Here is a 25,964-nt window from a genome sequence, read left to right on the forward strand (position 1 = left end):
AACACTGTAGAACCTCCAGAGGTGGCGGCAACCGCCGCAGAACCTCCAGAGGTGTCAGCGGTATCAGTCAATGAACTCTCGTGCTGTCCTGTTCCGGCCAAGGAGGCCGTCCCTGAACTCTCGTCCTGCCCTGTCATGGCTATGGAGGCCATCTACGAATCCTCGTCCTGTCCTGTCGCAGCCAGAAGGGCTGTTCCTGAACTCACGTTCTGTCCTGTCACGGCTATGGAGGCCGTCAATGAACACTGGTTCTGTCCTGTCACGGCAAGGGAGGCCGTCAATGAACACTGGTTCTGTCCTGTCACGGCTATGGAGGCCGTCAATGAACTCTCGTTCTGTCCTGTCACGGCTATGAAGGCCGTCAATGAACTTTCTGTGTTCCCTACCTCAGTCCTTGTGTCTGTGCATGTTCTGTCTCCTCCTTATGTCTCCATTCTCCCTAGGTCCCAGGCTCTGCTGTGGGTTCCTGATCCGTCGTGGTGGTCTTCGGGTCCGTCTGCTCCGCTCTGGTGGTCTTCTGCTCCACCTGTTCCACCCGCTCCGCTGTGGTGGTCCACTATCTGGCTCTGGTGGTCTTCTGCGCCGCCCTGGTGGGCTCGTGCTCCATCTGCGCTGCCGTGGTGGTCTGCTGTCGGGCTCTGGTGGTCTTCTGCACCGCCGTGGAGATCTTTGGGTCCGCCTTGGTGGGCTCAAGTCCCGCCTGCTCCGCCCTGGTGGGCTCAAGTCTCGCCTGCTCCGCCCTGGCTTCCTGCTCTGCCGGCTCTACCTCGGTCCCAGATCACTCCGCTTCAACAAGGACCTGGCCTCCATCCTCCCCTGTTCCGCCTCCGCTCCACCTCCCTCCTGGATTAAAGACTGTGTGAGCGCCTGGAAGCCGCTCTTAGGGGGGGGGCTCTGTCATGAATCTAGTCTGCACTTCCATTCACCCTCCACTAGAGGTCACCCGCTCACTACATGGACTTGCACACCACACATCACATGGACTCCAATTCCCATCATCCAACACTGATCACAGCTGTCACCAATCACTCATTGCATCAATCACACGCACACCTGATCCCACGCACACACTATTTCAACCCTGGACATTCTCTCCCACGTTGCCGAGTATTGTATGCGTTTACCGCTCCCATAGCCGTAGCTACTCTACCGAGCCCCTGTTGTTTTCCTAGTTTTCCCCTGCCTGTTTGGTTTGTGTTTTCCCGTGTTTGTTCTAGCCCGTGTTCCCTGGATTATCTCTCTGCCTTGCCCTCTGGATACTGTTGCCGATCATCGACCTTCGCTTGCCCTAGGATTACTCTTTGTCTTGTCCCTGCCATACCTGTTTGCCATTGTTTCGACCCTGCCTGTACGACCACGTCTCTGCCTAAATAAAGCTTGCACATGGATCCGCACGACTCACGTCTCGTCAGCCATGTTACAAAACTTACTAGATTTATTTTTTAAGCTATTTGTCAAGGCAACATTTTTAATTTTACTTTAGTTTAAGCAACTAAATAAACTAAAACTTCATAAAAACTACACAGACATATTTAAAAACTAATAAACAAATAATAAAAAACGAAAAATCACAAAAAAATTTAATAAAGTTAAAATAAGAACAAAATGCCAGAATAAAATCTAATTCAAAATATTAATAAAACTATAACAGTATAAAGATGTCATTATTGGAAGATCACTCACAGGGAGTCCAGGAGCCCCTGGGCTTCCTCTTTCCCCATGAACACCTTCGTGACCCTTGAGATTTACAAATTGAGATTCAAAATTGACATAGAATGTATATTTAATTAGTGATCTATTTTGGAATTGTCTAAAAATATATTTCTAAAATCAAAACTCACTGGGTATCCAGGGTCACCTGGCTGTCCCCTTTCTCCTCTGTTGCCAACAGGTCCCTAAACCCCAGTGAAATCCAAACATATTGATCAGGTTGGCATCCAGAATTCTCCCAAAACAAGGCCAAAATGTGTAGTAAATCTAGTGGACTGACTCACGATGTCACCTAAAGGACCAGGTGGACCTTCAACCTTCCCGTCGTCACCTGGCTCTCCCTGAAAAGTATAGAAATTGATTTCAGTATTGATTTCTGGATTTTTCAATCTGGTATAAATTTGACCTTGTGCTATAGATCTGCTAAGGTTACATTAATTCCAACATTCATATGGATTTTTGGAAAAAGACTATTTGTTTTTATTATGCCAATGCAGAGAACACTCCTTTGTTAAATGAGCTTCTAGTTATAAGGCCTTTTATTTTTTTTACCTTTTCACCTTTTGGTCCTAGGAATCCCATTGGACCTTGTGGTCCTTGATGACCCTGCAGTAAATGAGGAAATAAAAGAAGAAATAATGGAGTATGGAACCATTTGAGCGCTTAAAGACAAGTCAACTAGCTCTAACAAGCCTTATTAACTTAAGAACCTCACATAATATAGAGCAGCTGTTTTGGTTTTGTACCATTTTATGCTGAGGTAAAATAAAGTCTTATAAGGCACGTTTATGTTAAACAACACTTACTTCATATCCCACTAAACCTGGTTCTCCATGCTGACCCATTTTTCCCAGAGCACCCTGAAAATGATAGCCAAGGGATCAGAGTTAGCTTCAGATAGCATAATCAGAAACTGCATTCTTGCCTAAACAAAACACAATTAAAAAAAGGGTCTCTACAATATTTTCTTTGGTGTATAATAATATACGTAACAGCATTTTCTGTGGTTTGTTGATGATGTAATACGAGATGGTTAAAATATATCACTGGCAAAGGAAAGGCTATTTCAGAGAAAAGCGTTTGTAATTATTTCTTTCTTCTTACAGAGACATCATTAGACCTTTGTAATCAATGGACCTTATGTCATTTTGGTTTGCAAAACTCTAATGTTGAACATTCAAAAAATATTTTTTTTACCATAAACCCAGTAGTTCCTCTGCTTCCTTTTGGCCCGATGAAACCCATGGCACCTTGTTCTCCCATTGGTCCAGTCTCGCCAAGGTGACCCTGGTGACCTTTGCTGCCCTGAAATGAAATTAAGCATTATTTATACTCTACATATGGAAGCACACACACACACACACACACACGTTTGTTTTTGTGAAAAGTGGGGACATCCCATAGGCGTAATGGTTTTTATACTGTACAAACTGTATGTGCTATTGCCCTACACCAACCCTACCCCTCACAGGAAACTTTTTCGGATTTTCAATACACTCCAAGTGTTTTGAAAAGTGGGGACATGGAGTAATGTCCTGAAAAGTCACCTTCTCCTTGTAATACCTATGTCATACCCTTGTCATTATACAAATTTATGTCCTCATTTGTCACAAAAATGCGCGCACACACACACACATACACACACACACACACACACACAGATATCTAATGATAAGTACTGAGAGTAGTGATGGCTAACCATGTAAACTAAAAATGTCATAAATGAAATACCTTCTCTCCAGGTTTTCCCCTCTCACCAGTTTTTCCAGGTTTGCCCTCAGGGCCCTGAAATTACATTACAGAGTTGACACACTGCAAAAATGAATAGAGAGACATCTCTGAATGAACACATTCAGTCTGACTTATGACTTTAATCATTCGGAACTATCACAAGGAGGTGTAGTTTGTCTTTGCTGTCATCCAACATCACTCAGTCTTCAATAAAACCTTAAAGCATGTGCTATGAGCAATAAAGTGCTCTAGAGTAATAGTTTACACCAGTCCTGCTGAGAAACTGCTGAAACCAGCTTAAAGTGTTCAAAACTGATCTAAAACGTGCTACAAATAAAAAAAAAGGCAAACCAAACCTAGCAGGCCTAGATTTGCTCGATTTTTTTCAGAATTGAATAGTCAGCAAAATATCACAACTATTTATTTTTCACTGATAAATCCACAAAAACAATAGCACTGTGAGTGTGATACACATGAAAACCTTGACAAAATGATCTTTGATATCGAGCATGTACAGTACCTTGACACCTGTTAAGCCAGGATCTCCGACATGGCCTTCTGTTCCTTTAAATCCGATGGCTCCTTTTTCACCTGTTTCTCCTTCCATACCAATGTCACCCTTTTCACCCTAGAGACAACAACACCTATTGAAACTTAATAAAATCCAAAGCAAATAAACATAACGTCTACTAACATTTTTAAATAAAGTGATCATGCTTAAATTAAAAAATTTGGTATTTTTCTGACCTTAGCTCCATCAGGGCCACTCAGACCAGCCTCCCCATCAAGCCCAGGGTCACCCTAAACAAGAACTTCATTAAAAAAAATTCACTGAACTACTTTAAAAAGACACAAATGTGGACTTTAATCAGGGTAGATGCCATATTTAGCGTCACACAAATGAAAACAAAGCAGTGAAGGACAAATGTGTCGAGTTTCTAGGTTGCATCTAATAAACCATCCCTTGTGAAAAAGAAGTACACTTTAGTCATACTTTTAAAAAGAGTACTTGTTACGGAAATAATACATTTTTGACAAACAGATAAATGAAATCACCAGAATGAGCTTTTTCAAATTGATGATGATCTCTAAAATTAAGCCTTTTTTATCCCAGAAAGATTTGGAAAAGGTTATTCATGCAATTCTGTTTTCGAGATTAGACTACTGCAACTCGCTATATTATCGGGCTCAAATTAAAATGTTAGATAGATTGCAGATGGTCCAAAATGCGGCTGCAAGATAACTCCGGTGTTAAAATCATTGCATTGGTTGCCTGTTTCTTTTAGGACTAATTTTAAAATTGTATTATTTGTATTTAAATCTCTACGTGGTATAGCGCCATCGTATATTGCAGATCTAATTCAGGAACAAAAGCCAACAAGATCGTTATGATCTCAATCACAGAAACTTCTTGTTGTTCCTTGGTCTAAGATGAAAACATATTTTTTTATGATAGCGTTTGATAGGTGCGAAGGTTGCCAGTGCCAGTATGTGTCTCTTTTGTCCTTGCTTAAGAAATATATTTAGATTGTTCTTTAAGGTTTCTCTTTTTATATTTCTTAATTAGATATATGGTTATGATTTATTAAATGTTTTCCTCTCCTAATTGCTTTATTGTTTGTACAGCACTATGGCCAACATTTTTGTTTTATTCACTGCTTTAGAAATAAATTAGAAATAAATAAACTTAATTGTGAACAGAATGTAATTTTTTCGTACACTTAACTGCAATTAAACAAATATGTATTATAATAAAATAAAAATGTATAATTTAAATGTAAATTCAGTTAAATTAGCTGAATTTTCAAGAGCTTTTCTGACCCACTTAAGCAGGACTTAAGTACATCTTTAAATAAATTTGTAATTATAGATTTGTAATAAAGTTGTACATAAAAATAAGTGTACTTCTGTCAAGCACAATAAGATTATTAAAACATGTTTTATAATGTAAAGTTATGTGTATAATGTATTTTTAAAATCTACTTTTAAGATTTGCACATTTAATTAAAGTACATAAGCACCTCAGTGACTGAATGATTGTCACTGAGGTATACAGCAGTGAAACCCACTGAACTGACAATAATGGCATCTCTTCTGAATAAAGTCTATTACTCCTAGCAAAATGAACCTACTCGAGGTCCAATCAAGCCTTGCTCTCCCATATTCCCAGGAGATCCAACAGCACCCTAAAAAGTGTGGAAAAAAGTTAAAACTCAAATTTCAGCATAATTAATTTGTGCTTTGTATAAAACATCTGCATATGATCACAGTAACCTCACTATGGTAAATTTTGGACATGACATCATTACGCAGCCGTTACGCCGCACTAATCAGCATTCAGTACCATGTACAGTATAAGAAAACACAGCAGGTGTTTCACCTTGTCTCCTGGTTCACCCGGTAAGCCTGGCTCCCCATCCTTCCCAGGTAAACCCTGTCACACAAACCAGGAAACTAATGAACATGGAGTGTATCTTACTACAGTCTTTGGTCCCTCACAGCTAAGAAAACATCTGGGAATAATAGATAGGTAATTAGAAACAAAGGGACAATGTGGGACAAAATCTGTTTCTTATTTCGGTTTCATTCGTTAAAGTATTTTAATTAACAAAGCCAAGCTAAGTGTTTTCTAGTGCCACCTGAGGACATTGTAATTGTATACAGGAACCGCAACTAATCTGCCATTGGCTAAATCAGGGCATAAATATAGTTGTTTAGTTAAAAAGCAGTGAGAAGAGTAGGACAGAGCGGTACAATAAGAAGTAACACAGCTGGAAAGTGCTGGAAAAATAGAAAACTGATCTAATACTGCTGGAAGTACAATATGAAATATCAACACATATCTGAAGATTATGTCAAGAATCTTACCACTGCTCCAATCTCACCCAATGGACCTAATACTCCCAATGGCCCTTGAGGACCCTGTTAAGAGACAGAAAACATATGTCTGTGATATTAGCTACTGAAACAATGATACAAATCTGAACACTATTGTTCAAAAGATTGGAATCTTACTGAGTCCAATCTTTTGAACAATAGTGTTCAGATTTGCTATACTGATAAAAAAGACACACACACACACACACACACACATTATTATTATATATATATATATATATATATATATATACAGTTGTGCTCAAAATTATTCATACCCTTGGTAAATATGATCAAAGGTGGCTGTGAAAATAAATCTGTATCATTAATCCTTTTGATCTTTATTTTAAAAAAATTACAAAAATCTAACCTTTCATTGGAGAACAAGAATTTAAAATGGGAGAGAAATCTCATTATGATATGTTTTTCTCTAAAACACATTGGCCACAATTAATCATACCCTTTTATTCAATACGTTTTGCAACCTCCTTTTGTCAAGATAACAGCTCCGAATCTTCTCCTATAATGCCTGATAAGTTTGGAGAACATCTGACAAGAGATCAGAGACCATTCCTTCATCCAGAATCACTCCAGACCCTTTAGATTTCCAGCTCCATGTTGGTGCTTCTTCTCTTCAGTTCACTCATTTTCTACAGGGTTCAGGTCAGAGGACTGGAATGGCCAGCAGAAGCTTGGTTTTGTTCTCAGTGACCCATTTTTGTTTTGGTTTTGATGTTTGTGGATCATTTTCCTGTTGGAAGATCCAACCACGGCCCATTATAAGATTTCTAGCATGGACAGTCAGTTTTTAATTTTTTATATGTGGGTATTTAATTGAATCCATGATGCCATGTGTCTAAAAAAGATGTCCAGGACCTCCAGCAGAAAAATAGGCCCACAACATCAAAAATACAGCAGTATATTTCATTGTACACATGGGGTACTTTTTATCCCAGTGTTCACCAAACCCATATTGAGTATTTGCTGCTAAAAAGCTAATTTTTTAGTTTCATCTGACCATAGAAGCCAGTCCCATTTGAAGTTCCAGTCGTGTCTGATAACTGAATATGCTGGAGTTTGTTTTTGGATGAGCTAGGAGAATTTTTCTTGAAACCCATTTGAACAACATGTGGTAATGTAGGGGCTGATTGATTTTTTTTTTTTTTTAAGGTTTTCTGACCCCGAGACTCAACTAATCTCTGCAATTCTCCAGCTGTGGTCCTTGGAGAGTCTTTAGCCACTCAAACTCTCCTTCTCAACGTGCATTAGGACGATATAGACACACGTCCTCTTCCAGACAGATTTGTATCTTTAGATCTTTAGTTGACTGCAACCTCTTAATTATTGCCCTGATGGTGGAAATGGGGATTTTTAATGCTTTAACTCTTTTCTTACAGCCACTTTCTAAATTTGTGAAGTTCAACAATCTTTTGCTGCACATCAGAAATATATTCTTCGGTTTTACTCCTTGTGATCAATGATTAAGGGAATTTGGCCTTTGTATTCCTCATATTTATAATCTTGTGAAACAGGAAGCCAAGGCTGGACAATTTCATATTCCTAGTCATCCTGGTGTGATAAATGCAAATATGAATGGGAATATACTTCAGAGATATTTTAATCATAATTTCTAGGAGTACCAATATTTGTGGCCATTGTGTACTAGAGAAAAATATTTATTTCCAAATGTGATTTTTTCCCCCACTTTCACTTTCACTTTTTTTTTATTTTTTTTTTACTTCAATTAAAGGTTAGACTTTTTTGAAAATTTTCAATGAAAGATCAAATGGATAAACAATGCAGACTTATTTTCACAGCCTTCTTTGATCATGAATTCAATGAATCCTGTAGAAAAAAAGTTGTGGTTTCTACTCTAGTGAGCAGCACGACTGTTTTCATCACTGATAATAATGTTTACTGAGCATCAAATCAGCATATTTCTAAAGGATCATGTGACACTGAAGACTGGAGTCACATCACAAAAATTACAGGAATAAATTAAATTATAATATTTCACAATATTATGGTTTTTACTGTATTTGATTAAATATTTGCAGCCTTAGTGATTGTTAAAAAAAACATTTTGAAAAATCTTACTGACTCCAAACTTTTCGACAGTGGCGTATGTTATCCTCATATTTATCATTACCGTTTAATGTGGGCTGGCACATCATCTCTATATTTTTTTAAGCAAAGTTTGATGTGATTTTATAGTTTTATTTAAATATTCAATTCAAACATAAAAGAAGATATTCTGAGAAATGTCCAAACAATGGAAGGCAATGGGCACCAAAACTGTTTCGTTCAACAACCTATTTGCTACACCTCTGAAACAACTTTCCAGACCATTTAATAATATTAACCCATAGCCAAATAGCTATGTAGACATTGTTTTTGCAAACTCTTTTCCAAACTTGGCTCCATTCTGGTACGGAACAGTAACATATCACAAATCACTTAATTCCAGATGGATAAAATCAAGTCCTGTTTTTTTTTCTAGTTGAAAATCTTGTTTTACTCAAGAATAAATGCTGCCATTAGTTGTGCCACATCACATTGACATCATCAAACCTGATTTGTCACATGTAAAGGCACCATATTTAATCACATCTGAACAGCGGAGGGGAACAAAGTCAGTTATTGAAGGCTTAAATTTCAGCCTGTTTCAAAAGACTTGGAATAGATGGACTGCTTCATGAACATTTTATGGAGCTTTTTTGTCATTTTGGAGCTTGACAGTCCAAATCCTCATTCATTATATATGAATGATGTACTTACAGGTTCTCCTAAGATGCCCTTTGCGCCAGGAGGTCCTGTTGGTCCTTGAACACCCTAGAAAATGGATATACATATTTAATTTCAAAATGTATAAACTATTTTTTTCCAGTTTATTTATTTATTTTTTTCAAAAACTGTTGAAAGTGTTTATCAAACAATCAATTACTCACAGGAAATCCAGTTGGTCCGGTTTCACCAGTTTCACCAATTTTACCCTATTACACAAGAGAGAATCTCAATGTCTCTGCATCTTGTCACTTGGGCAGTTCCCAGTTCTTTACCCTTAAAAGGTGCATAGTAGTACCATAAGTGTATGTATTACTATCTTACGGGTGCATACAACTACTGTAAGTTACAAATATGCACTCTTTGGGCATAAGGTACAAGGTACAAAGGTGTCCCTTTGAGGATACTGCCCTAGTGACACGCTGTTGTACCCCTAAAGGCACGATTCTTGCACTATTTTTATATATATATTTTTTTTGGACAGTGTCAAAATTTAAGAGATATAAAACAAATAAAACTGTAATTTTACTATTTGTCCACTGAAGCCTTGTTTTCCCAGTGAGCCTTCAGGACCCTGCAGAAAGGGGACAGAACCCAAGACAGTCACCAACTATTTTCCATTGCAACCAAATCAAAATATTTGATCAAACCAAAACCAAGTATTTAGGAAATGTTTTGAGACAACCTTCAATGCACCCTGTTTCCAGCATTGTAAGGTTGATAAAATGTTGTGCTGACAATTTAGATGTGTTTCATATGTTGTTTTGTTCTGTGGTAGGGAAAATGCAGTGCATGCCAGCATGGAGGAAGTCAAGTACTTCATCTTAAAAAATAGCATAGCATTACTACGCTGCTTTCAACACGCACCATTCACTTCATTTTGAAGTTATTGACATATCACAAGGATAAAATTGCAAACAATTACTAAGCTAAATGTTTCAGGATCTCAATATTAAGCTGCCAGTGAAGATTAATATCAAATTAATCATATGCAGCCCTAATTGTGCTTATAAACAATAGTGAAAACAAGGAAACAGTAATGTCTTTGGTCCAAAAAGGTGACTATTAATGATGAAAGTTTAGGACTATTTTCTAATCTGTATCATGACAGTAAGATATTATGCAGTAACTCAGCTCTACAAGAATCATTGCTGAATATTTCACCTTCATTCCCATCACTCCTTTGTCTCCGACTGGTCCGTCTGGTCCCGTCGCACCCTGTATAGAATACAGAGAGGTGCAACTGGCATTATGGAGAAGACACATATGCGTGTAAAAAAAAAAAATTAACCAAACAGCAGAGGGCACACTTGTACAAACAAAGACATTTTGAATTATCAGTGGTGATACTCTGGGTCAAGAGAACAAGTTTACTATTATCACCTAGTGTAATTAACAGATATACAGTATAGCATTAGTCAAAGTTTGACATATAGACAACTAATTCAGAGTAATTTGTATGACTTATGGTCTTGAACGAGTCAAATCTCCAGCTCACCAGGGGCAAAAACCTGAATGAATGCAGCTTTAAAAACTTCTGTGAAACATTAGCCTTTCACATCATGGAAGTTCAGTTACAGTAAAATGGAAAGCTGCCATTATATTTCCATTGTGATGATTCATAAGCCTTATGAAAAATATAGAGCCACAGCTGACTTTGAGGGATTTCTTTGTCTGGAAGGTGGAAACAGTGATCAATGGGGATATTATGATGAATGCAACTGCTGTGGCTCCTGTTGAAGAACAGACGTGTGGTGCTCCTTGCTTTTGAGGGCCAGTGCAACACTGATGCCTCTGTTCTTGTGATCTGATGTCATTCAGCAAACCTTTGTCCTTTCAGGGGTTAATGACAACATTTGGACTGATTGGAATCAGGCCTGGACAGAATCTTGAATCATAAAAGGAGGTCAAAATAAAACATCCTTTAAGGGAACTTTCTGAATCCTGATTCTAAATAACAGCCCTGCCCTTGTTTCAGTGACAATGGTTTGTAGATTTTCAACAAAACTTCAGCTGAATTTGAGTAGCATTTTTCGGTAACACTTTATTTTAAGGTGTCCTTGTTACACGTTACATGTACTTACTATTATAACAACAATAAATTATGTATATTTACATGCAATTAACCCTAAGCCAAACCCTAACCCTAATAGTAAGTACATGTAGTTAATATATATTACTCAGTACTTAAATGTATAATTACACTGTAACAAGGACAGCTTAAAATAAAGTGTAACCCATTTTTCTTTTAATTCTATGCTGATATAGTTACTGCTATGTTACTGTAAAAGTTGTTTTACAATGGTAAAATGTGTATTTTTTGTCCCACTAGCATCACCAAATTGAACTGCAAAACTTATGACTGGTTTCCTGAACATTTTCTGATATTGGTTAGAAAACTGAAATCACTAAAATTCACTTTATTGGTAGTCAATGTTGCTGTTTTCAGCTGATCGGAATGCTCAACAATTGTTATTTACAATAAGACTAGCTGCATTTACAATGAAACTAAACTGCATGTACAAAATACAACAGTAGAGTGAATTCAATTTACTCCACCTGCATAAATTGAACAAAAATAAAGCAAAAACACCTAATGCGCATTCTTTCATCATTTTATAGAATCTTTCCGTATTGTAGAAAAGGTACATTACCATCTTGCAATGTTGCTTCCTAACTCACAAATACAAACTTTCAAGGAGGACTCGAATGCCTCAGAAGATTTAAGTCCAATGAACTTTTAACTTTATTATCAATATTTCAAACTATTTTTAATTTGTCTGTGAGGTGAGAAGACTTTCTATTCCTCAGTAAATTACATGAATATTGGCCTCTAAAGAGCAGTGAGATGAATTGATCTGTCTGTGGGAACTAACAGAACTGAGCATTCTGAAAATGACGAGGCTCAAATCCCAGACCTCCACTTTCTCCATCAGTGGGGTAATTCAGTCCTAACTGCCGTTCATCTTTTGTTTGTTAAAGGATTAATGTTTCATATGTAACGGTGAATTAAGTTTATGAAATGTGTTTTTGTGATGCGAGTAAAGACAGTTATGAGTGCTGAAATTTCTGATGGGAGGCTAGAAAGCTATTAGAGTTTGTATTAACACATTATACCACATGAACTTGTGTGAAATTCATTAAGAGAGAAGCTTCATTGCAAATGTCCACACTAAATCATAGTGGACCCTATTAACTTTCCTAATGCATGTTCCTGGTCTTACTGTGAACAATATATGTGAGCCTGGACCACAAAACCAGTCTTAAGTCGCTGGGGTATGTTTGTAGCAATAGCCAAAAATACATTGTATGGGTCAAAATTATGGATTTTTCTTTTATGCCAAAAATCATTAGGATATTAAGTAAAGATCATGTTGTCATGACTTTGGTCTGATCAGCAAGTTGTTGTGTGTGTTTACTGTTGATCATGTGGGTTTTGTTTTGACAGTTTGCCATGTGCTCGTTGTCTTTGTGGTTCCCCTCCCCATTGTTATCTCATTAACTACCTTAGCTGCCATCACACCTGTGACTAGTTATCCATCTATTCTCCCTCTATTTAAGCTCCCCTTGTGTGTAGTCTTGTAGTCTGATCGTTGTGGTGTGAACACACTACGCTTTGCTCGTGACCTACTTTCAATTTAGTCGTGTTTTGTCCTGCCGTGTTTTCCTAGGCTCCAAGTTCAGTTTAGTGCTTACAGTTTGATTTCTCGTCTGTCCCCTCTCTGCCTCTCGTCTCTCCAATTCTCTGTTCCCAAGTTCCTGTTCTGGCGTTCCCGGAGCTGTGTCCTGTGGCTTCCTCCCTCGCGGCGCGCTCAAAAGGGAACTCTCCACTCTGACGTTGCGTCAACACCGACACCGGGCCTGTGGGCACTGATCTCCCTATACATTATCCTCCCTGCCTCGTGGAGTGACTGGAGGCTTGATTGGACTGATCCCTTCTTCCTGTCCCCATTCTCTGACCTGAATTGTGGCTCCCGGCCCTCCCGGCCGAGTTTTGTGTTTTGAGACTTTAATAAATATTTTGATGCAACCTGCAAGTGAATCCGTGTTTTTCCCTGACAGAACGATCAGACCAGTATGGATTCAGCAGGAGCAGACCCAGTCAGGACTGCTGTGACACAACAGGGCATTCTCCTTGGCCAGCATTCCATCCAGTTAACCGCCGCTTCAAGGGAGGTTGAACTACTAACAGCCCAGGTAGCTGAACTCAAGGTACGGGTACAGGAACTCCAGCAGTTGGCCCTGGCCAGCCGATCTGCTGCCTCCCTCGTCCGTTCTCCACCCCAGGCTGAGCCAGAACCACACGCTAACAGTCCTCCGCCCTACGATGGAGATCCAAATTCGTGCCGGGCCTTCCTGTCCCAGTGCTCCTTGGTCTTTGCACTCCAGCCTCGCCGTTACGCCACAGAGGAGTCTCAGGTGGCATTCGTGATCACCCTCATGAAGGGGAGGGCCCGTGATTGGGCTACTGCTGTGTGGGACGCTCGTGCCTCATTCTGTGCCACATTTCAGGATTTCCGAGCCGAAATGATTAAGCTGTTTGACTGATCTGCTCAGGGTGATGAGGCAGCCTCCCAGCTAGCGCGGTTGAATCAGGATGGTTGCTCAGTCATGGACTATTCCATCCACTTTAGAACACTGGTGGCCGCCTGCGACTGGAATGAAGCTACTCTGCGCGCTAGGTTTCGGGAGGGGCTGGATGATGAGATCCAGGACGAGATTGTTACTCACGAGCTGCCTCGTGATTTGGACTCCCTCGTGGAACTGGCTCTGCGTGTGGAGGGGCGTCTTCAGCGTCGCTGTCAGCGGTGGACTGCCCGACCCTCCTGGACATTGGGCGAGGGGGCGCCCAGTTCTGCCCTTACCTCCTCACCTTCTGTAGCTGACCCGGAGCCCATGCAGGTGGGACGTCTACGTCTCACAGCCAAGGAGAAGCAGGATCGACTGGCTCGAGGTCTCTGCCTGTATTGCGGGAAGCCTGGACACAGAGTTGGTGCAGCACAACCCTCATGTGGATTGGTTGGGAAACTCTGTGTTATCTTGGAGTCAGTCCTGTCTTGCTGCTTGTTTAGGTGCTGCCTTGTCTCCTGGCTCTTTGTCTTCTGTGTTTCAGGTGGCAGCTGATCTCTCCGGAGTCCCGGCGGAGTACCACAATCTTTGCCGGGTCTTCAGTAAGTCCCGGGCCACGTCCTTACCACCTCACCGGCCGTACGACTGTGCCATCGATCTCCTCCCAGGCACTTCTCCACCTCAGGGGCATTTGTACTCCCTGTCTGGTCCTGAAAGAGAGGCCATGGACAAGTATATTAAAGAATCCTTAAATGCCGGCCTCATCCGTACCTCTTCCTCACCTGCTGGCGCTGGGTGGGCTCCCTGCGGCCCTGCATTGATTATCGGAGCCTAAATGACACCACCATAAGAATATCCTTTGCCTCTGATGTCATCTGATTTTGAATTGTTACAGGGAGCCAAGGTCTTCACAAAGTTAGACCTCCGCAATGCCTACCATTTGGTCCGTATTCGTGAGGGGGATGAGTGGAAGACAGCCTTCAATACCCCTACGGGACACTTTGAATACCGGGTCTTACCCTTCGAGCTTACTAATGCCCCAGCTGTCTTCCAGGCCCTGATCAGTGATGTGTTGAGAGACATGGTAAACAGATTTGTCTTTGTGTATCTCGATGATATCCTCATCTTCTCTCCCTCCTTGCAGGTACACACTCAACATGTTTGTCAGGTGCTACAACGGCTGCAGGAGAACCAGCTCTATGCCAAGGTCGGAGAAGTGTGTGTTCCACGCCAAGTCAGTTTCGTTCTTGGGGCATATTATTTCAGCGGAGGGGATCAAGGCTGATCCTGCTAAGGTAAGGGCCGTAGCCGAGTGGCCAACCCCTGACTCTCGGAAGGCGCTGCAGCGGTTCTTGGGATTCGCCAACTTCTATAGGCGATTCATCCGGAACTTTAGCCTGGTTGCTGTACCGTTCAGGTGGAATTCTCAGGCTCAGGAGGCCTTTGATGTTCTTAACCCTCTGGGGTCGACAAACGCGTATACGCGTTTTGAGGCAGATTTTCCTGATAAGGCCGAAATGAGCTTTAATTACTCTGCCATTTTTGATCGTACAGATAAGAGCAATACACCATTCGAATCTGTAAGGGGTCTACTTTTATTTGTCTCCGCGAACTGCTTTTTGAAGCACGTCACTAAAATGAACTGTAACTCAGCAAATACTTCACACAGAGACATGAGAAATATATCTATAGAAAGATTCTAAAGATTCTATAACATGTCTACTGTTAAATGAAGTAAGTCTTACCGAAAACAAATATTCTGTGATAAAGTAATCCATATGAAACCAAGGACATGTCCAGTTTTTCCGTCTGGTCTCATTATCTCTAATTAGGTCACGCCCATGCGCTGCTCGTGCTATTGTTATTACAAATCTCCACGCGAGCCACGCTGCATGTAAACGCCCACACCACCGTAAACAAAGCAGAAACGCGTTCATCTCGGATACTTTTCAGTTTTGGAAGAACACGCTGTGAGGAATAAGCCTTGTATTTACCTCAGAAACGCGCTGAGAGGAAAAAGCTTTGTTTACCTCACAAACCGAACGGGAGTGCAGCTGGAGCCGGCGGAGGAGGAGATATTTTATACCGAGTAAGTAATGTTTCTTATTGGCATTCGATAATGTGTTGTTGTGACAAAGTTGAAGGCATTTACTAGGTGAACTTTTCCCAAACTATAACTCCAGAATAAAATGTGAACAAATAAAATAGACAACCTTTCATTGCATTTAAATGTTGCGCGACGTGAGGATAGTTATATGTTCTATAAAAAATGATGTAAAAGTAATGTCTAAGAAAGTTTAGACCAATCTTTACTGTGAAGTAGCCTACTCTGTTTGTAAATACCTGCTCAAACATGTTTATAATAAGCTTAACAATAATAATTTAGTTTATCAGTTATAAAATGTTGTTTTTGTATTGTATGATAATTCAAATAAAATCACGTGGGCAATATTGGTGATTGCTAATGTTATGTAGTTGCTCCTGATAAGCCTATCAACATGCTCACTTATTTATTAATTTTAGTGGGGGGGGGGGGTGCTTTATTTATTTTGAATAGTAACAATATGTAGGCCTATATATTATAATAAATATAATGTACTGTTTTTGCTGTACTTTGGATCAAATAAATGCAGGCTTGGTGAGCTGAAGACACTTCTTATAAAAAAAACATTACAAATCTTACTGTTTAAATAATTTGACTGGTAGTGTATGTATTGTCACCATGTTTGCTTTGTCTTTGTCCGTTCATTGTGTTGCTCACGTCTGTTTTGTGTTTTCTCATGCAGTTTCTGCTGTCTCCCGTTTTCCTGGGTTCCAGTTTCCTGCCACTATTTTGGATATTGCACCCACGATGTCTTGACTCTTCTGTTGTTTATTTGTTTGTTTGTTCCTAATAAACTGTTTAACTGCACTCGCAAGTGAATCTCAAGTTATTTTATGTGATAGTTATATGTATACACATTTCTTTTTTCCTCACATTCTTTCTTGTAACTCTTCTCTCTCAGTCACACACCTGACTCAATGGCTCATTATGGAGCTCATTATGCGGGCCTTTGTCTTCTCAGGTGTCAGTCACCGCATTATCCAGGATAGGTCACGCCCTCTCGCATAGACCCTTTCTACTTAAAAAGTGACTTAGAAAATTTAAATCAATATATTGTTTTCTCTGAATGAGTGAGTTAGATTATTTAGATTATTATTTTCAGATCATTTTGAAGCAAATATTCTATGCTACAAGATCCAGTTCTCAAAAGTCTTGTGAACAAATGTTCTGTATGTGTTTTATGGCCTTATTTCAGTTACTTTAAAATTTTAGTTTTTTTCAAAGCACGCATAAACGTTGTTTTCTCAAAAACACAATCACGTACGTACATGCTGCTCACATATTATTGTAGCCCAGTTTGTGCTGAATAGTGTTTTTAGACTTTAGTCATTAAAATGTTTATAAGCAACTGAAAAAAGCACAAATGTCAGGGCATGTCAAAACTTCTCTGGAGCCACAAAACACCCTCAGACCCCAGAGGGTTAAGTCCCGTTTCATCTCTGCTCCTGTTCTTTGTCTTCCAGATCCTGAACGGCAATTTTTTGTCGAGGTAGATGCCTTTGAGGTCGGGGTAGGCGCGGTTCTGTCCCAACGGTCCCCTAGAGATGAGAAGGTGCACCCCTGTGCGTTTTTCTCTCACCGCCTGAGCCCTACAGAACGAAATTATGACATAGGTAACAGGGAGCTGCTGGCAGTCAGGCTGGCTCTGGGGGAGTGGCGCCATTGGTTGGAGGGAGCAGCGCAGCTCTTCTTGGTCTGGACGAATCACAAGAACTTGGAATATATCCGTTCGGCCAAGAGGTTGAATGCTTGGCAGGCCCGCTGGGCACTCTTCTTTGGGCGGTTTAACTTCTCCCTCTCGTATCGGCCGGGTTCCAAGAACACTAAGCCTGACGCCCTTTCTCGTCTGTTCGATGGTCCTGGGAGGGATGTGGCTCCTGACACCATTCTCCCCAAGGGGGTGGTGGTGGGATCCCTCTCTTGGGATGTCGAGCGGCGGGTAAAGAAGGCCGTGCGGGAGGCCCTGAGGAGGTGTCCAGAGGGTCGGTTATTTGTGCCGGCTGCGCTGCGTCCTGAGGTCCTCCGGTGGGGTCACGAGTCCAGGGTAACCTGTCATCCAGGGGTTCGGAGATCGCTGGCCACCTTCCGTCAGCGATTCTGGTGGCCATCCATGGCCCAGGATGTCAGGCAGTTTGTGTTGGCTTGCTCAGTGTGTGCTCAAAATAAGACTTCTAACCAGTCTCCTGTTGGTCTGACCACAATTTGTCTCCCGGTTTTGGAAAGAGTTCTGTAGACAGATCGGGGCCTCAACAAGCTTTTCTTTAGGTTTTCACCCTCAGACCAATGGGCAGTCCGAGCGAGCCAACCAGGATCTCGAGAGAGCTCTCCTCTGCCTGGCATCACATAGTCCGAGCTCCTGGAGTCAGCAGCTACCGTGGGTCGAGTATTCCCACAATTCCCTTCCAGTAGCGTCCACAGGTATGTCTCCCTTTCAATGTTCCATGGGTTACCAACCACCTCTTTTCCCTGCTCAGGAACCCGAAGCTGCGGTCCCGTCTGCCTTAGCCTTCGTCTGTCGGTGTCGCCGCACCTGGAGGAGGGCTAAGGAGGTCTTGGCCTGGGCTTCCAGATGGACCAAAGCAGCGGCTGATCGCCACAAGACTCCTGCTCCTCAGTACGTGTGTGGTCAGAAAGTATGGCTTTCCACCAAGGACCTGCCTCTCCGGGTGCCTTCTCATAAGCTGGCACCCAGGTTCATTGGGCCATATCGCATCACCAAGGTTCTGAGTCCAGTGGCAGTGCGGCTCAAGCTCCCTCACACGCTTGGTCGGTTTCACCCTGTCTTTCATGTATCCAGGGTTAAGCCTGTGTTTCGTTCCCCTCTTCACCCTGTTGGTTCTTCCCCGCCCCCCCCCCCCCCCCCCCCCTCGTATAGTAGATGGTACTCCAGTGTACACTGTGAGAAAGCTCTTTGACGTTAGACGGCATGGTCGGGGTTTCCAGTTTCTGGTGGACTGGGAGGGGTACGGTCCAGAGGAGAGGAGTTGGATACCGGCCCGGGACATTCTGGATCAGACTCTGGTCGAGGACTTCTGCTGGCAACGGGGTGAGCCCCTCCTGGGTGCGCCAGGTGGTTCTTCTGGGGGGGAGGTACTGTCATGACTTCGGTCTGATCAGCAAGTTGTTGTGTGTGTTTATTGTTGATCATGTGGGTTTTGTTTTGACAGTTTGCCATGTGCTCGTTGTCTTCGTGGTTCCCCTCCGCATCGTTATCTCATTAACTACCTTAGCTGCCATCACACCTGTGACTAGTTATCCATCTATTCTCCCTCTATTTAAGCTCCCCTTGTGTGTAGTCTTGTGTCTGATCGTTGTGGTGTGAACACGCTACGCTTTGCTCGTGACCTACTTTCAATTTAGTCGTGTTTTGTCCTGCCGTGTTTTCCTAGGCTCCAAGTTCAGTTTAGTGCTTACAGTTTGATTTCTCGTCTGTCCCCTCTCTGCCTATCATTTCTCCAATTCTCTGTTCCCAAGTTCCTGTCCTGGCATTCCCGGAGCTGTGTCCTGTGGCTTCCTCCCTCGCGGCGCGCTCAAAAGGTAACTCTCCACTCTGATGTTGCGTCAGCACTGACGCTGGGACTGAATTGTGAATTGTGGCTCCCGGCCCTCTGCCCCGGCCGAGTTTTGTGTTTTGTGACTTTATAAATAAATATTTTGAGTTAAACCTGCAAGTGAATCCGTGTTTTTTCCTGACACATGTTCCATGAAGATATTTTGTAAATTTTTTACCGTAAATGTATCAAAACTTAATTTTTGGCTAGTAATATGCATTGCTAAGAACTTCATTTGGACAAATTTAAAGGCGATTTTCTCAATATTTAGATTTTTTTTTTTTTGCACCCTCAGATTCCAGATTTTCAAATAGTTATATCACTGCCAAATATTGTCCTATCCTAACAAACTATACATCAATGGAAAGCTTATGTATTCAGCTTTCAGATTTCGAATTGACACTTAAGACTGGTTTTGTCGTCCAGGGTCACATATCAATGCAGGTTATTGCAAAGAAATTGAAACAAAGTCTAAACAAACTAAAACAAAATTACTCAAGTGTTCTTTTCATGTAGGCTGTGCAAGCAATTGGATGATGTTAACCTAAAGCCAATTAGGTAATAGAAAGGCCAGTTTTCACAATTAATCAATTTCTGAAGGATAAAATCAACCAATCCTATAATTTTTTTTCTCATTGAATATTGTGTTTCTCGTTGAAATATGTCACAATTACAGAAGTAAAATTGGTGCAAATGGTATACATATTGACTTGGAAGAGTTTTTTGAGTGTTCTTATCTGCTGAGAATCATTGACATAATCCAATCTCCAAGCTTGGGACTTTCCCATCAGCACTTGAAGGCTGAACTCTATAGCAACCCCCACAGGTTCCCATTACCCATAAAACCCATAACCTATGACACACGCTAAAACTTGACTTTCACAGTAAATCCAACATGGTCCAAGCTGCTCATGAGTACTGCCACCTCCACAGCTGATGGGAGTCTGTCCTTTGTTTGCCCTCAACTCCCGTGGCTCGCTTTGATTCGGAGCATATCCCTGTGGGTGGCACTGATTCCTTCATTGTGATAGTACTGTTTCACTTCCAAAGAAGTCTAACTGCAGCTGGACTTTATTTTTATAGTTTTTTAAAAACATTATGTGAAGTAGATTTTTTTCCCAATCATTGATAGGTTTGTCCTAATGTTTTGTGTTCGAGCTTTGTAGACATTATCATCATTGTGGGGATAGAACTAAAATACAGGAAATTTGAACGTAAAAGTGGTGTGTAATTTTACAATTTTAATTAGGTTTTAATGGTAATGTAATCAGAGCTGATGTGAAGATACCATGATACTGTCACTGACTGTAAATATAAAGGAAATATAGCCCAGTATAGCTTCCAGTAACCACTGCATTAGCATAATGCAAAACTATCCAAAGATGACAGAACTATATGCCAATGCAAAACTCATTACAGGCCTATGTGAACTTGAATGGCCTCCTCTAAGAAAAAAAATCTTCAGTATACAGTGATAAGTATCTAGAGAGATTACAAAAATATGTTAATGGATAGAGTTGTGAAATGAAGACTTGAATGAGCATAGCTTGAACATTATACTGTTTTACTTACAAAAAGCACATGTTTATGTAACTACCATCATTATTAATAGTCAAAATGATCAGTTCTTACCCTTCTGCCTTTGGGTCCTCTGGTGCCGCTGAAGCCCCTAGACCCAGGAGGCCCCTGGAAACACAGAACAGAGTCCTGAATCAGGCAGCAGGAGAACGTTCCCTGAGAAATTCAGTTAGAGCTGGCAAGAGTCTCTGGCAGGCAAACAAACATCACTTGACCCGATTACAACAGCAGGGTGAAAGCTCTGTCCTTCAAAGGCTGGTGTTTATGTTTGTACTCCGCTGCACTTTTTGCCTTGCTCACAGGGTCATCCGAGTCCCTTCAAAAGGTATTTCCTGCCAAACGCTTGCATGACGTCAACATTTGTGTGAAAAGAGCAAAGAAGTCCAAGAAGTTGTCAGGTTTAATTCGTTAGGATGCTAATTATGCTGGTGTCTGAGTCTATCATCAGTGTGTATGGAGAGCTCTAATGAGAGAATGTAAACAGTGATGTGCAGAGGCAAAATGTTAATTTGATTACTGAATAAAATGAGGCCTGTTATGATGTTTCTGTAGTCTGGATTTACCTAGAAAGATTCAGGCCTGACGACTGCACAAAATGTGGAAATTACAACAGAAAAGTAAGACACGAAACAGAGCTGATTTGTGCTGATGTTACTTTTTGCAGAGACTCTTGGCCAGGGATAAATGAAGTCAGTTTATATATATTGAATAACATTGACTTACTGGTGTACCTTCTGGTCCAGATGGGCCTCTCTCACCCGGGGCCCCTGGGTGTCCCTAAAACAACAATCACAGGCACATCATTATAGAACAAGATATAATCTCTAAAAAACTCTCACTCAGTTGTATTTGTTTTATTGTTCCATTTCAACTGTACTACTGTACACCATTTATTTGTGCAGCATAGAAGAAAGAGCATATATAAGCATGATGTAGCAAACTACACTGAGAACAACTCCTACGTTGTTCGTTGGCAAGCGCTCATAATTAACAATGGAAATGAAGACCGACTATTTTTTTGGATTGCCATGGGCAACAAATACATACAGAAAGTTTTAAGTGTTGTAGGAACTATTGAAACACTGAAATAACAACAAAACTTCTTGGAAAGACTGGAAGGTTGCCGTTTGGAGTTCTATGGAGTGGCTTGAATTTGGTTTCAACTTTGACATTGTTCCCAAACCACTTTGCGCAGCAAATGGCTACAATTTCCTTATGTCATTGAAAGGGAAATGACTCTTGCAGTGGTCTAGCTAATTATCTCATGAATGGAAAATGGCTGATGAGGCATTTTCCCCACATACTACTACTTTCCAACCATTGTAGCTGTGAGCTGTGTGAGTAATAGTGACTGCCCAAGGTTAAGTGGGTATTAGAGTTCCCCTGAGAGCAGAGACGAGATCCAGACTTACTCCTTACCATCGCTCCCTTTTCTCCAGGTGGCCCGGGCAGACCCATCTCACCACGATCTCCCTGAGAGCACAAGAAACACATCTAAGCCAAACAACACAGCAGAAGATAACACTAACATCAAGGAAAGACAACATTGACCATCATACAAAACCAACATAAATGTCTGATGATTGATTTTAAACACATGCCATATATAAACAGGAACCAAGATTAATCTGAATTTAATGATTACACATGGCGGAATGCTGTGAAACGGAATTCTGACCTTTTCTCCAGGAAACCCCACCTCACCGACAGGTCCGATGAAACCAATAAGACCCTATTGTGCACAAAGAAATAAGTAAAACGGAAATCAAAGATTATTAACTCCAGATTAAAACGCATATAAATATACAGAAGTACACGAAAGATCCTTTACCCTCTCACCGAGCATCCCAGGATTTCCAGGAAATCCAGGCTCTCCCTACAGCAAAGGGACAAGATTTGCAATTCAAAAACTCACTTAGATGTTAATGTATTCATTACCAACATAATGACCTCTAATAAAGAGGACTCATTCACACATCATTGGGAACAGAAAAAAAGTAAAGGGTGTTTCTTCAACTATGACACTATATTGCCCATAATTAGGTTTTATCCAACATTAGTGTACTTGTTTACCAAGGAGACAACAGCGTCAGTGAAGAGTTCAGATGAAATAAGACACATGTGATGTGTGAGAACAAGAAAAATTAAGGGCAAATGTTAGAAACATTGTATTTGATTTGTGTTTTACTTCCATTCAAGTTGTAATTTAGTCAAAAATGTGTAAAAATATTATTTGATTGTATTTAGAATACATTTATGAAATAAGTGCTACATTTATTAAAAACTATAATATAAATATATTAAAATGTCATTTTCATCACAGAATGCTGTTAACTCTATAAAGCCAACTGTGTGATATTTTATAAACAAATTTCTAAAGCCTCTAAATTATCAACATTATCAAAACAACTACTACAACAATCTATTACATTCCTTCTGTTGTCTGAGTTTATACTTTTTTAGCAAGTAAAATCCTTGTAGTATAATTGTAAAAATGTCCAACTTCAGGTCATAGTACATGTGTCTTTTTGCTGTGAAATATTTACTGATTTTTATGAAGTAAATGAAGTAAACATAACTTTTATAGAACTATTTCAAGATAAACACTTGCTGGACTGAAGCAACTTTGGTTTACATGATTATCCATATATCACTTTTTTTTTAGAAAAATTATGTTGAAATATGAGTATCAAACATGATTAACAAGCTTTGGAGGAACATTTACTTCTATCTCTCAATCATCACAGTATTGCACTATATTACACTAATACTAAAGAGCTTTGATCATAAAACGAAACATTTAAATATCTTATAATCATATTATTGGGAGATACAGAGTGACAACTGATATTTCTATGCATTTTATTTAAGTAGTTTATGTAAGGAATAATTCAACGGACCGGAGTCAATTATTGCACTTATAATACGCTTACCACATCTCAAATATTGCTCAGATGTTGCATTTAAAGACATTCATCTGGCTTTTGTCCTTAAAACGCTCTTGTGAGTAGGATTAATTTCTTATGCATCTCATCTAACACCTCCATTGCTAATTCAAAAATGTCATTTTAGACCTAGTAACGGAGGCTTAAGCCATTTATAGCAGACTAATGCAGTTATGAATAATTAATAATGAAGTTATTAGACAGACAGAAGGAGATAGACGCAGGGCTCCTCAAATCTGGACCTCGAGATCCACTTTCCTGCAGAGTTTAGCTGTAACCCTAATCAAACACACCTGAACAGGCTAATCAATGTCTTCAGGATCATTAGAAAATCACAGACGGGTGAGTTTGATCAGGGTTGGAGCTAAACTCTGCAGTGGATTGGACCTCCAGGGTAAGATTTGAGGAACCCTGAGATAGAGATTAAGCATGTGTGAAATACCTGAGTCTGTGCGTCTCTCAACAGTGATTGGCAGCAGCGTCTCTACTAATAGCCAAACTGTAAGTTTATCTGTTTATCTTATTGTTTACTATGTTTATTTGCTTGGTCATTGTCGTTGTGTGTTTTGGTTCTCTTGTTGATATAAGCTGTAAGGACCTTTGAAATAACTGAAATCATTTGGTGAAGTCATATGGACATGTTACATGGTCAAGACCTGCCTGGAACTACTTTATCCGTGTGTTTCCCTGCAAATAATTGCACACCTTGGAACGTTTGTCAACCAATTAGATTCAAGCAGTATATTTTGGGCCTCTGAATAAAACAGAGGTCTTAATGAACTCATACTATACTATATGAGCCATAAATGCCTGGCGTATCAAGTATGATACTCAATTAAAAAACACATATTAACACAAATGTATTATATTATTTATTATTAGTATGAATATTATTTCATACAGTACATAAGGCTTTATATGGTTAAACATGGTGTGATGATGAAATAATGTGGTGGGAATTTTCATTAAGAATTACTTTTAAAGAAAAAAGTATTGAGATTGAGAGTTTAAAGATTTTCCATTGGGCCAAAGTTGGCCAAATAGTTGAAGAAACACATTAATGGAAAATTGGAGTCTAAATTATAGTGGCCATTTGGCTGTCATGAATTCTTACCTTCATTCCATCCTCCCCTGGATTCCCAGGGAAACCCTTCCTCCCAGGTCTGCCCTGAACAGAAAGTAGAAATGACCCATAGTACTGGACTCCCAGTCCTCTAAATCTACTCCCTGACATCTCATTAGCCCACGTTCCTGGGACAAATCTCCTCCATTCGCCAATATATGAGCTCTCCCAGAGAGAGAGAGCGTAGCTTCATTAAATAATTCAGAAACAGATGCATCACCTTCAGTCTCACAAATCCAGTGAACAATACTCAGAAGTGTTTATGTTGGAGCTTGGATAGATATCCCCTGGTCATCTATTAGCTAATGTCTGACCCTTTTGCCTCATTATCTAAATTATCCACACTGGCCTCACTTGGACAGACTCTCTATTTGAACATGAAAAAGTGGGTTAAATGCAATGAACTGTTCATTTGAATTCATCTCTTGTCAGGTTTGTATGACAGGCTTTGGCATATGGACAGACTATTCTTTACTACATTTTATACCATCATTGCTGAATCTGGGTCAAGTCTGGATGCTGTTGTGAAATTGTTTTGGAAGAGATTGTATTTGGAGGGATTTAAAACTAACACATTATAAAAGTCTTTGCTGAGTGATATAAACCAACAGGAGTGTCTGAAGTTTATTACTATATTATGCTAAATGCTCAACTGTAACACAACAAAATTATAAAATTGCAAGAAAACACGAACCAGCATCAACAACTTTAAAGGGAGCCTCCGGTCATGAGCCTCAATAGGCTATAAGTCAACGCGACTGCTAAGATGTCTAATTGAAGTTTAACTCAAGATATCCAAGGGGTGTATCAAGAAAGCACTCACCTCTAGTCCTGGAGTCCCTGGTGGTCCTACTGAGCCCTGATCTCCCTGTGGTTTAAAACAGAGGCGTTATAATTTTAGAAGTAATAAGCATCTACAAAATTATATTGATTAGGATTTTAACCTTTTTGATGTGCATATGAGCAAAAGCCTTTTGAAAACACCCGTAATA

The 25,964-nt window shown here is 40.3% G+C and overlaps 1 protein-coding gene across 2 annotated transcripts in view; it reads right to left on the reverse strand.

The window, feature by feature from the left end:
* The window catches only part of col27a1b (collagen, type XXVII, alpha 1b), a 100,143-nt gene that overhangs the window by 17,503 nt on the left and 56,676 nt on the right, over positions 1-25,964 (reverse strand). For both annotated transcript variants that reach the window (XR_009271418.1, XM_058776746.1), the window contains exons 22-44: positions 25,796-25,840; positions 24,964-25,017; positions 22,736-22,780; positions 22,583-22,636; positions 22,324-22,377; positions 21,628-21,681; positions 20,959-21,012; positions 10,267-10,320; positions 9,632-9,676; positions 9,267-9,311; positions 9,097-9,150; positions 6,310-6,363; positions 5,822-5,875; positions 5,574-5,627; positions 4,189-4,242; positions 3,962-4,069; positions 3,442-3,495; positions 2,908-3,015; positions 2,517-2,570; positions 2,263-2,316; positions 1,995-2,051; positions 1,842-1,895; positions 1,684-1,737 (exon numbers count right to left, since the gene is read on the reverse strand). Coding sequence is in view for 1 of the 2 variants with exons in the window: in XM_058776746.1 (XP_058632729.1) it covers positions 1,684-1,737; positions 1,842-1,895; positions 1,995-2,051; positions 2,263-2,316; positions 2,517-2,570; positions 2,908-3,015; positions 3,442-3,495; positions 3,962-4,069; positions 4,189-4,242; positions 5,574-5,627; positions 5,822-5,875; positions 6,310-6,363; positions 9,097-9,150; positions 9,267-9,311; positions 9,632-9,676; positions 10,267-10,320; positions 20,959-21,012; positions 21,628-21,681; positions 22,324-22,377; positions 22,583-22,636; positions 22,736-22,780; positions 24,964-25,017; positions 25,796-25,840 (1,317 nt within the window). In the remaining variant the exon portion in view is untranslated. The remainder of the gene's footprint in view (positions 1-1,683; positions 1,738-1,841; positions 1,896-1,994; positions 2,052-2,262; positions 2,317-2,516; positions 2,571-2,907; positions 3,016-3,441; positions 3,496-3,961; positions 4,070-4,188; positions 4,243-5,573; positions 5,628-5,821; positions 5,876-6,309; positions 6,364-9,096; positions 9,151-9,266; positions 9,312-9,631; positions 9,677-10,266; positions 10,321-20,958; positions 21,013-21,627; positions 21,682-22,323; positions 22,378-22,582; positions 22,637-22,735; positions 22,781-24,963; positions 25,018-25,795; positions 25,841-25,964) is intronic.

Source organism: Onychostoma macrolepis, chromosome 05, assembly GCF_012432095.1.
Source record: "Onychostoma macrolepis isolate SWU-2019 chromosome 05, ASM1243209v1, whole genome shotgun sequence".
NCBI lineage: Eukaryota > Metazoa > Chordata > Actinopteri > Cypriniformes > Cyprinidae > Onychostoma > Onychostoma macrolepis.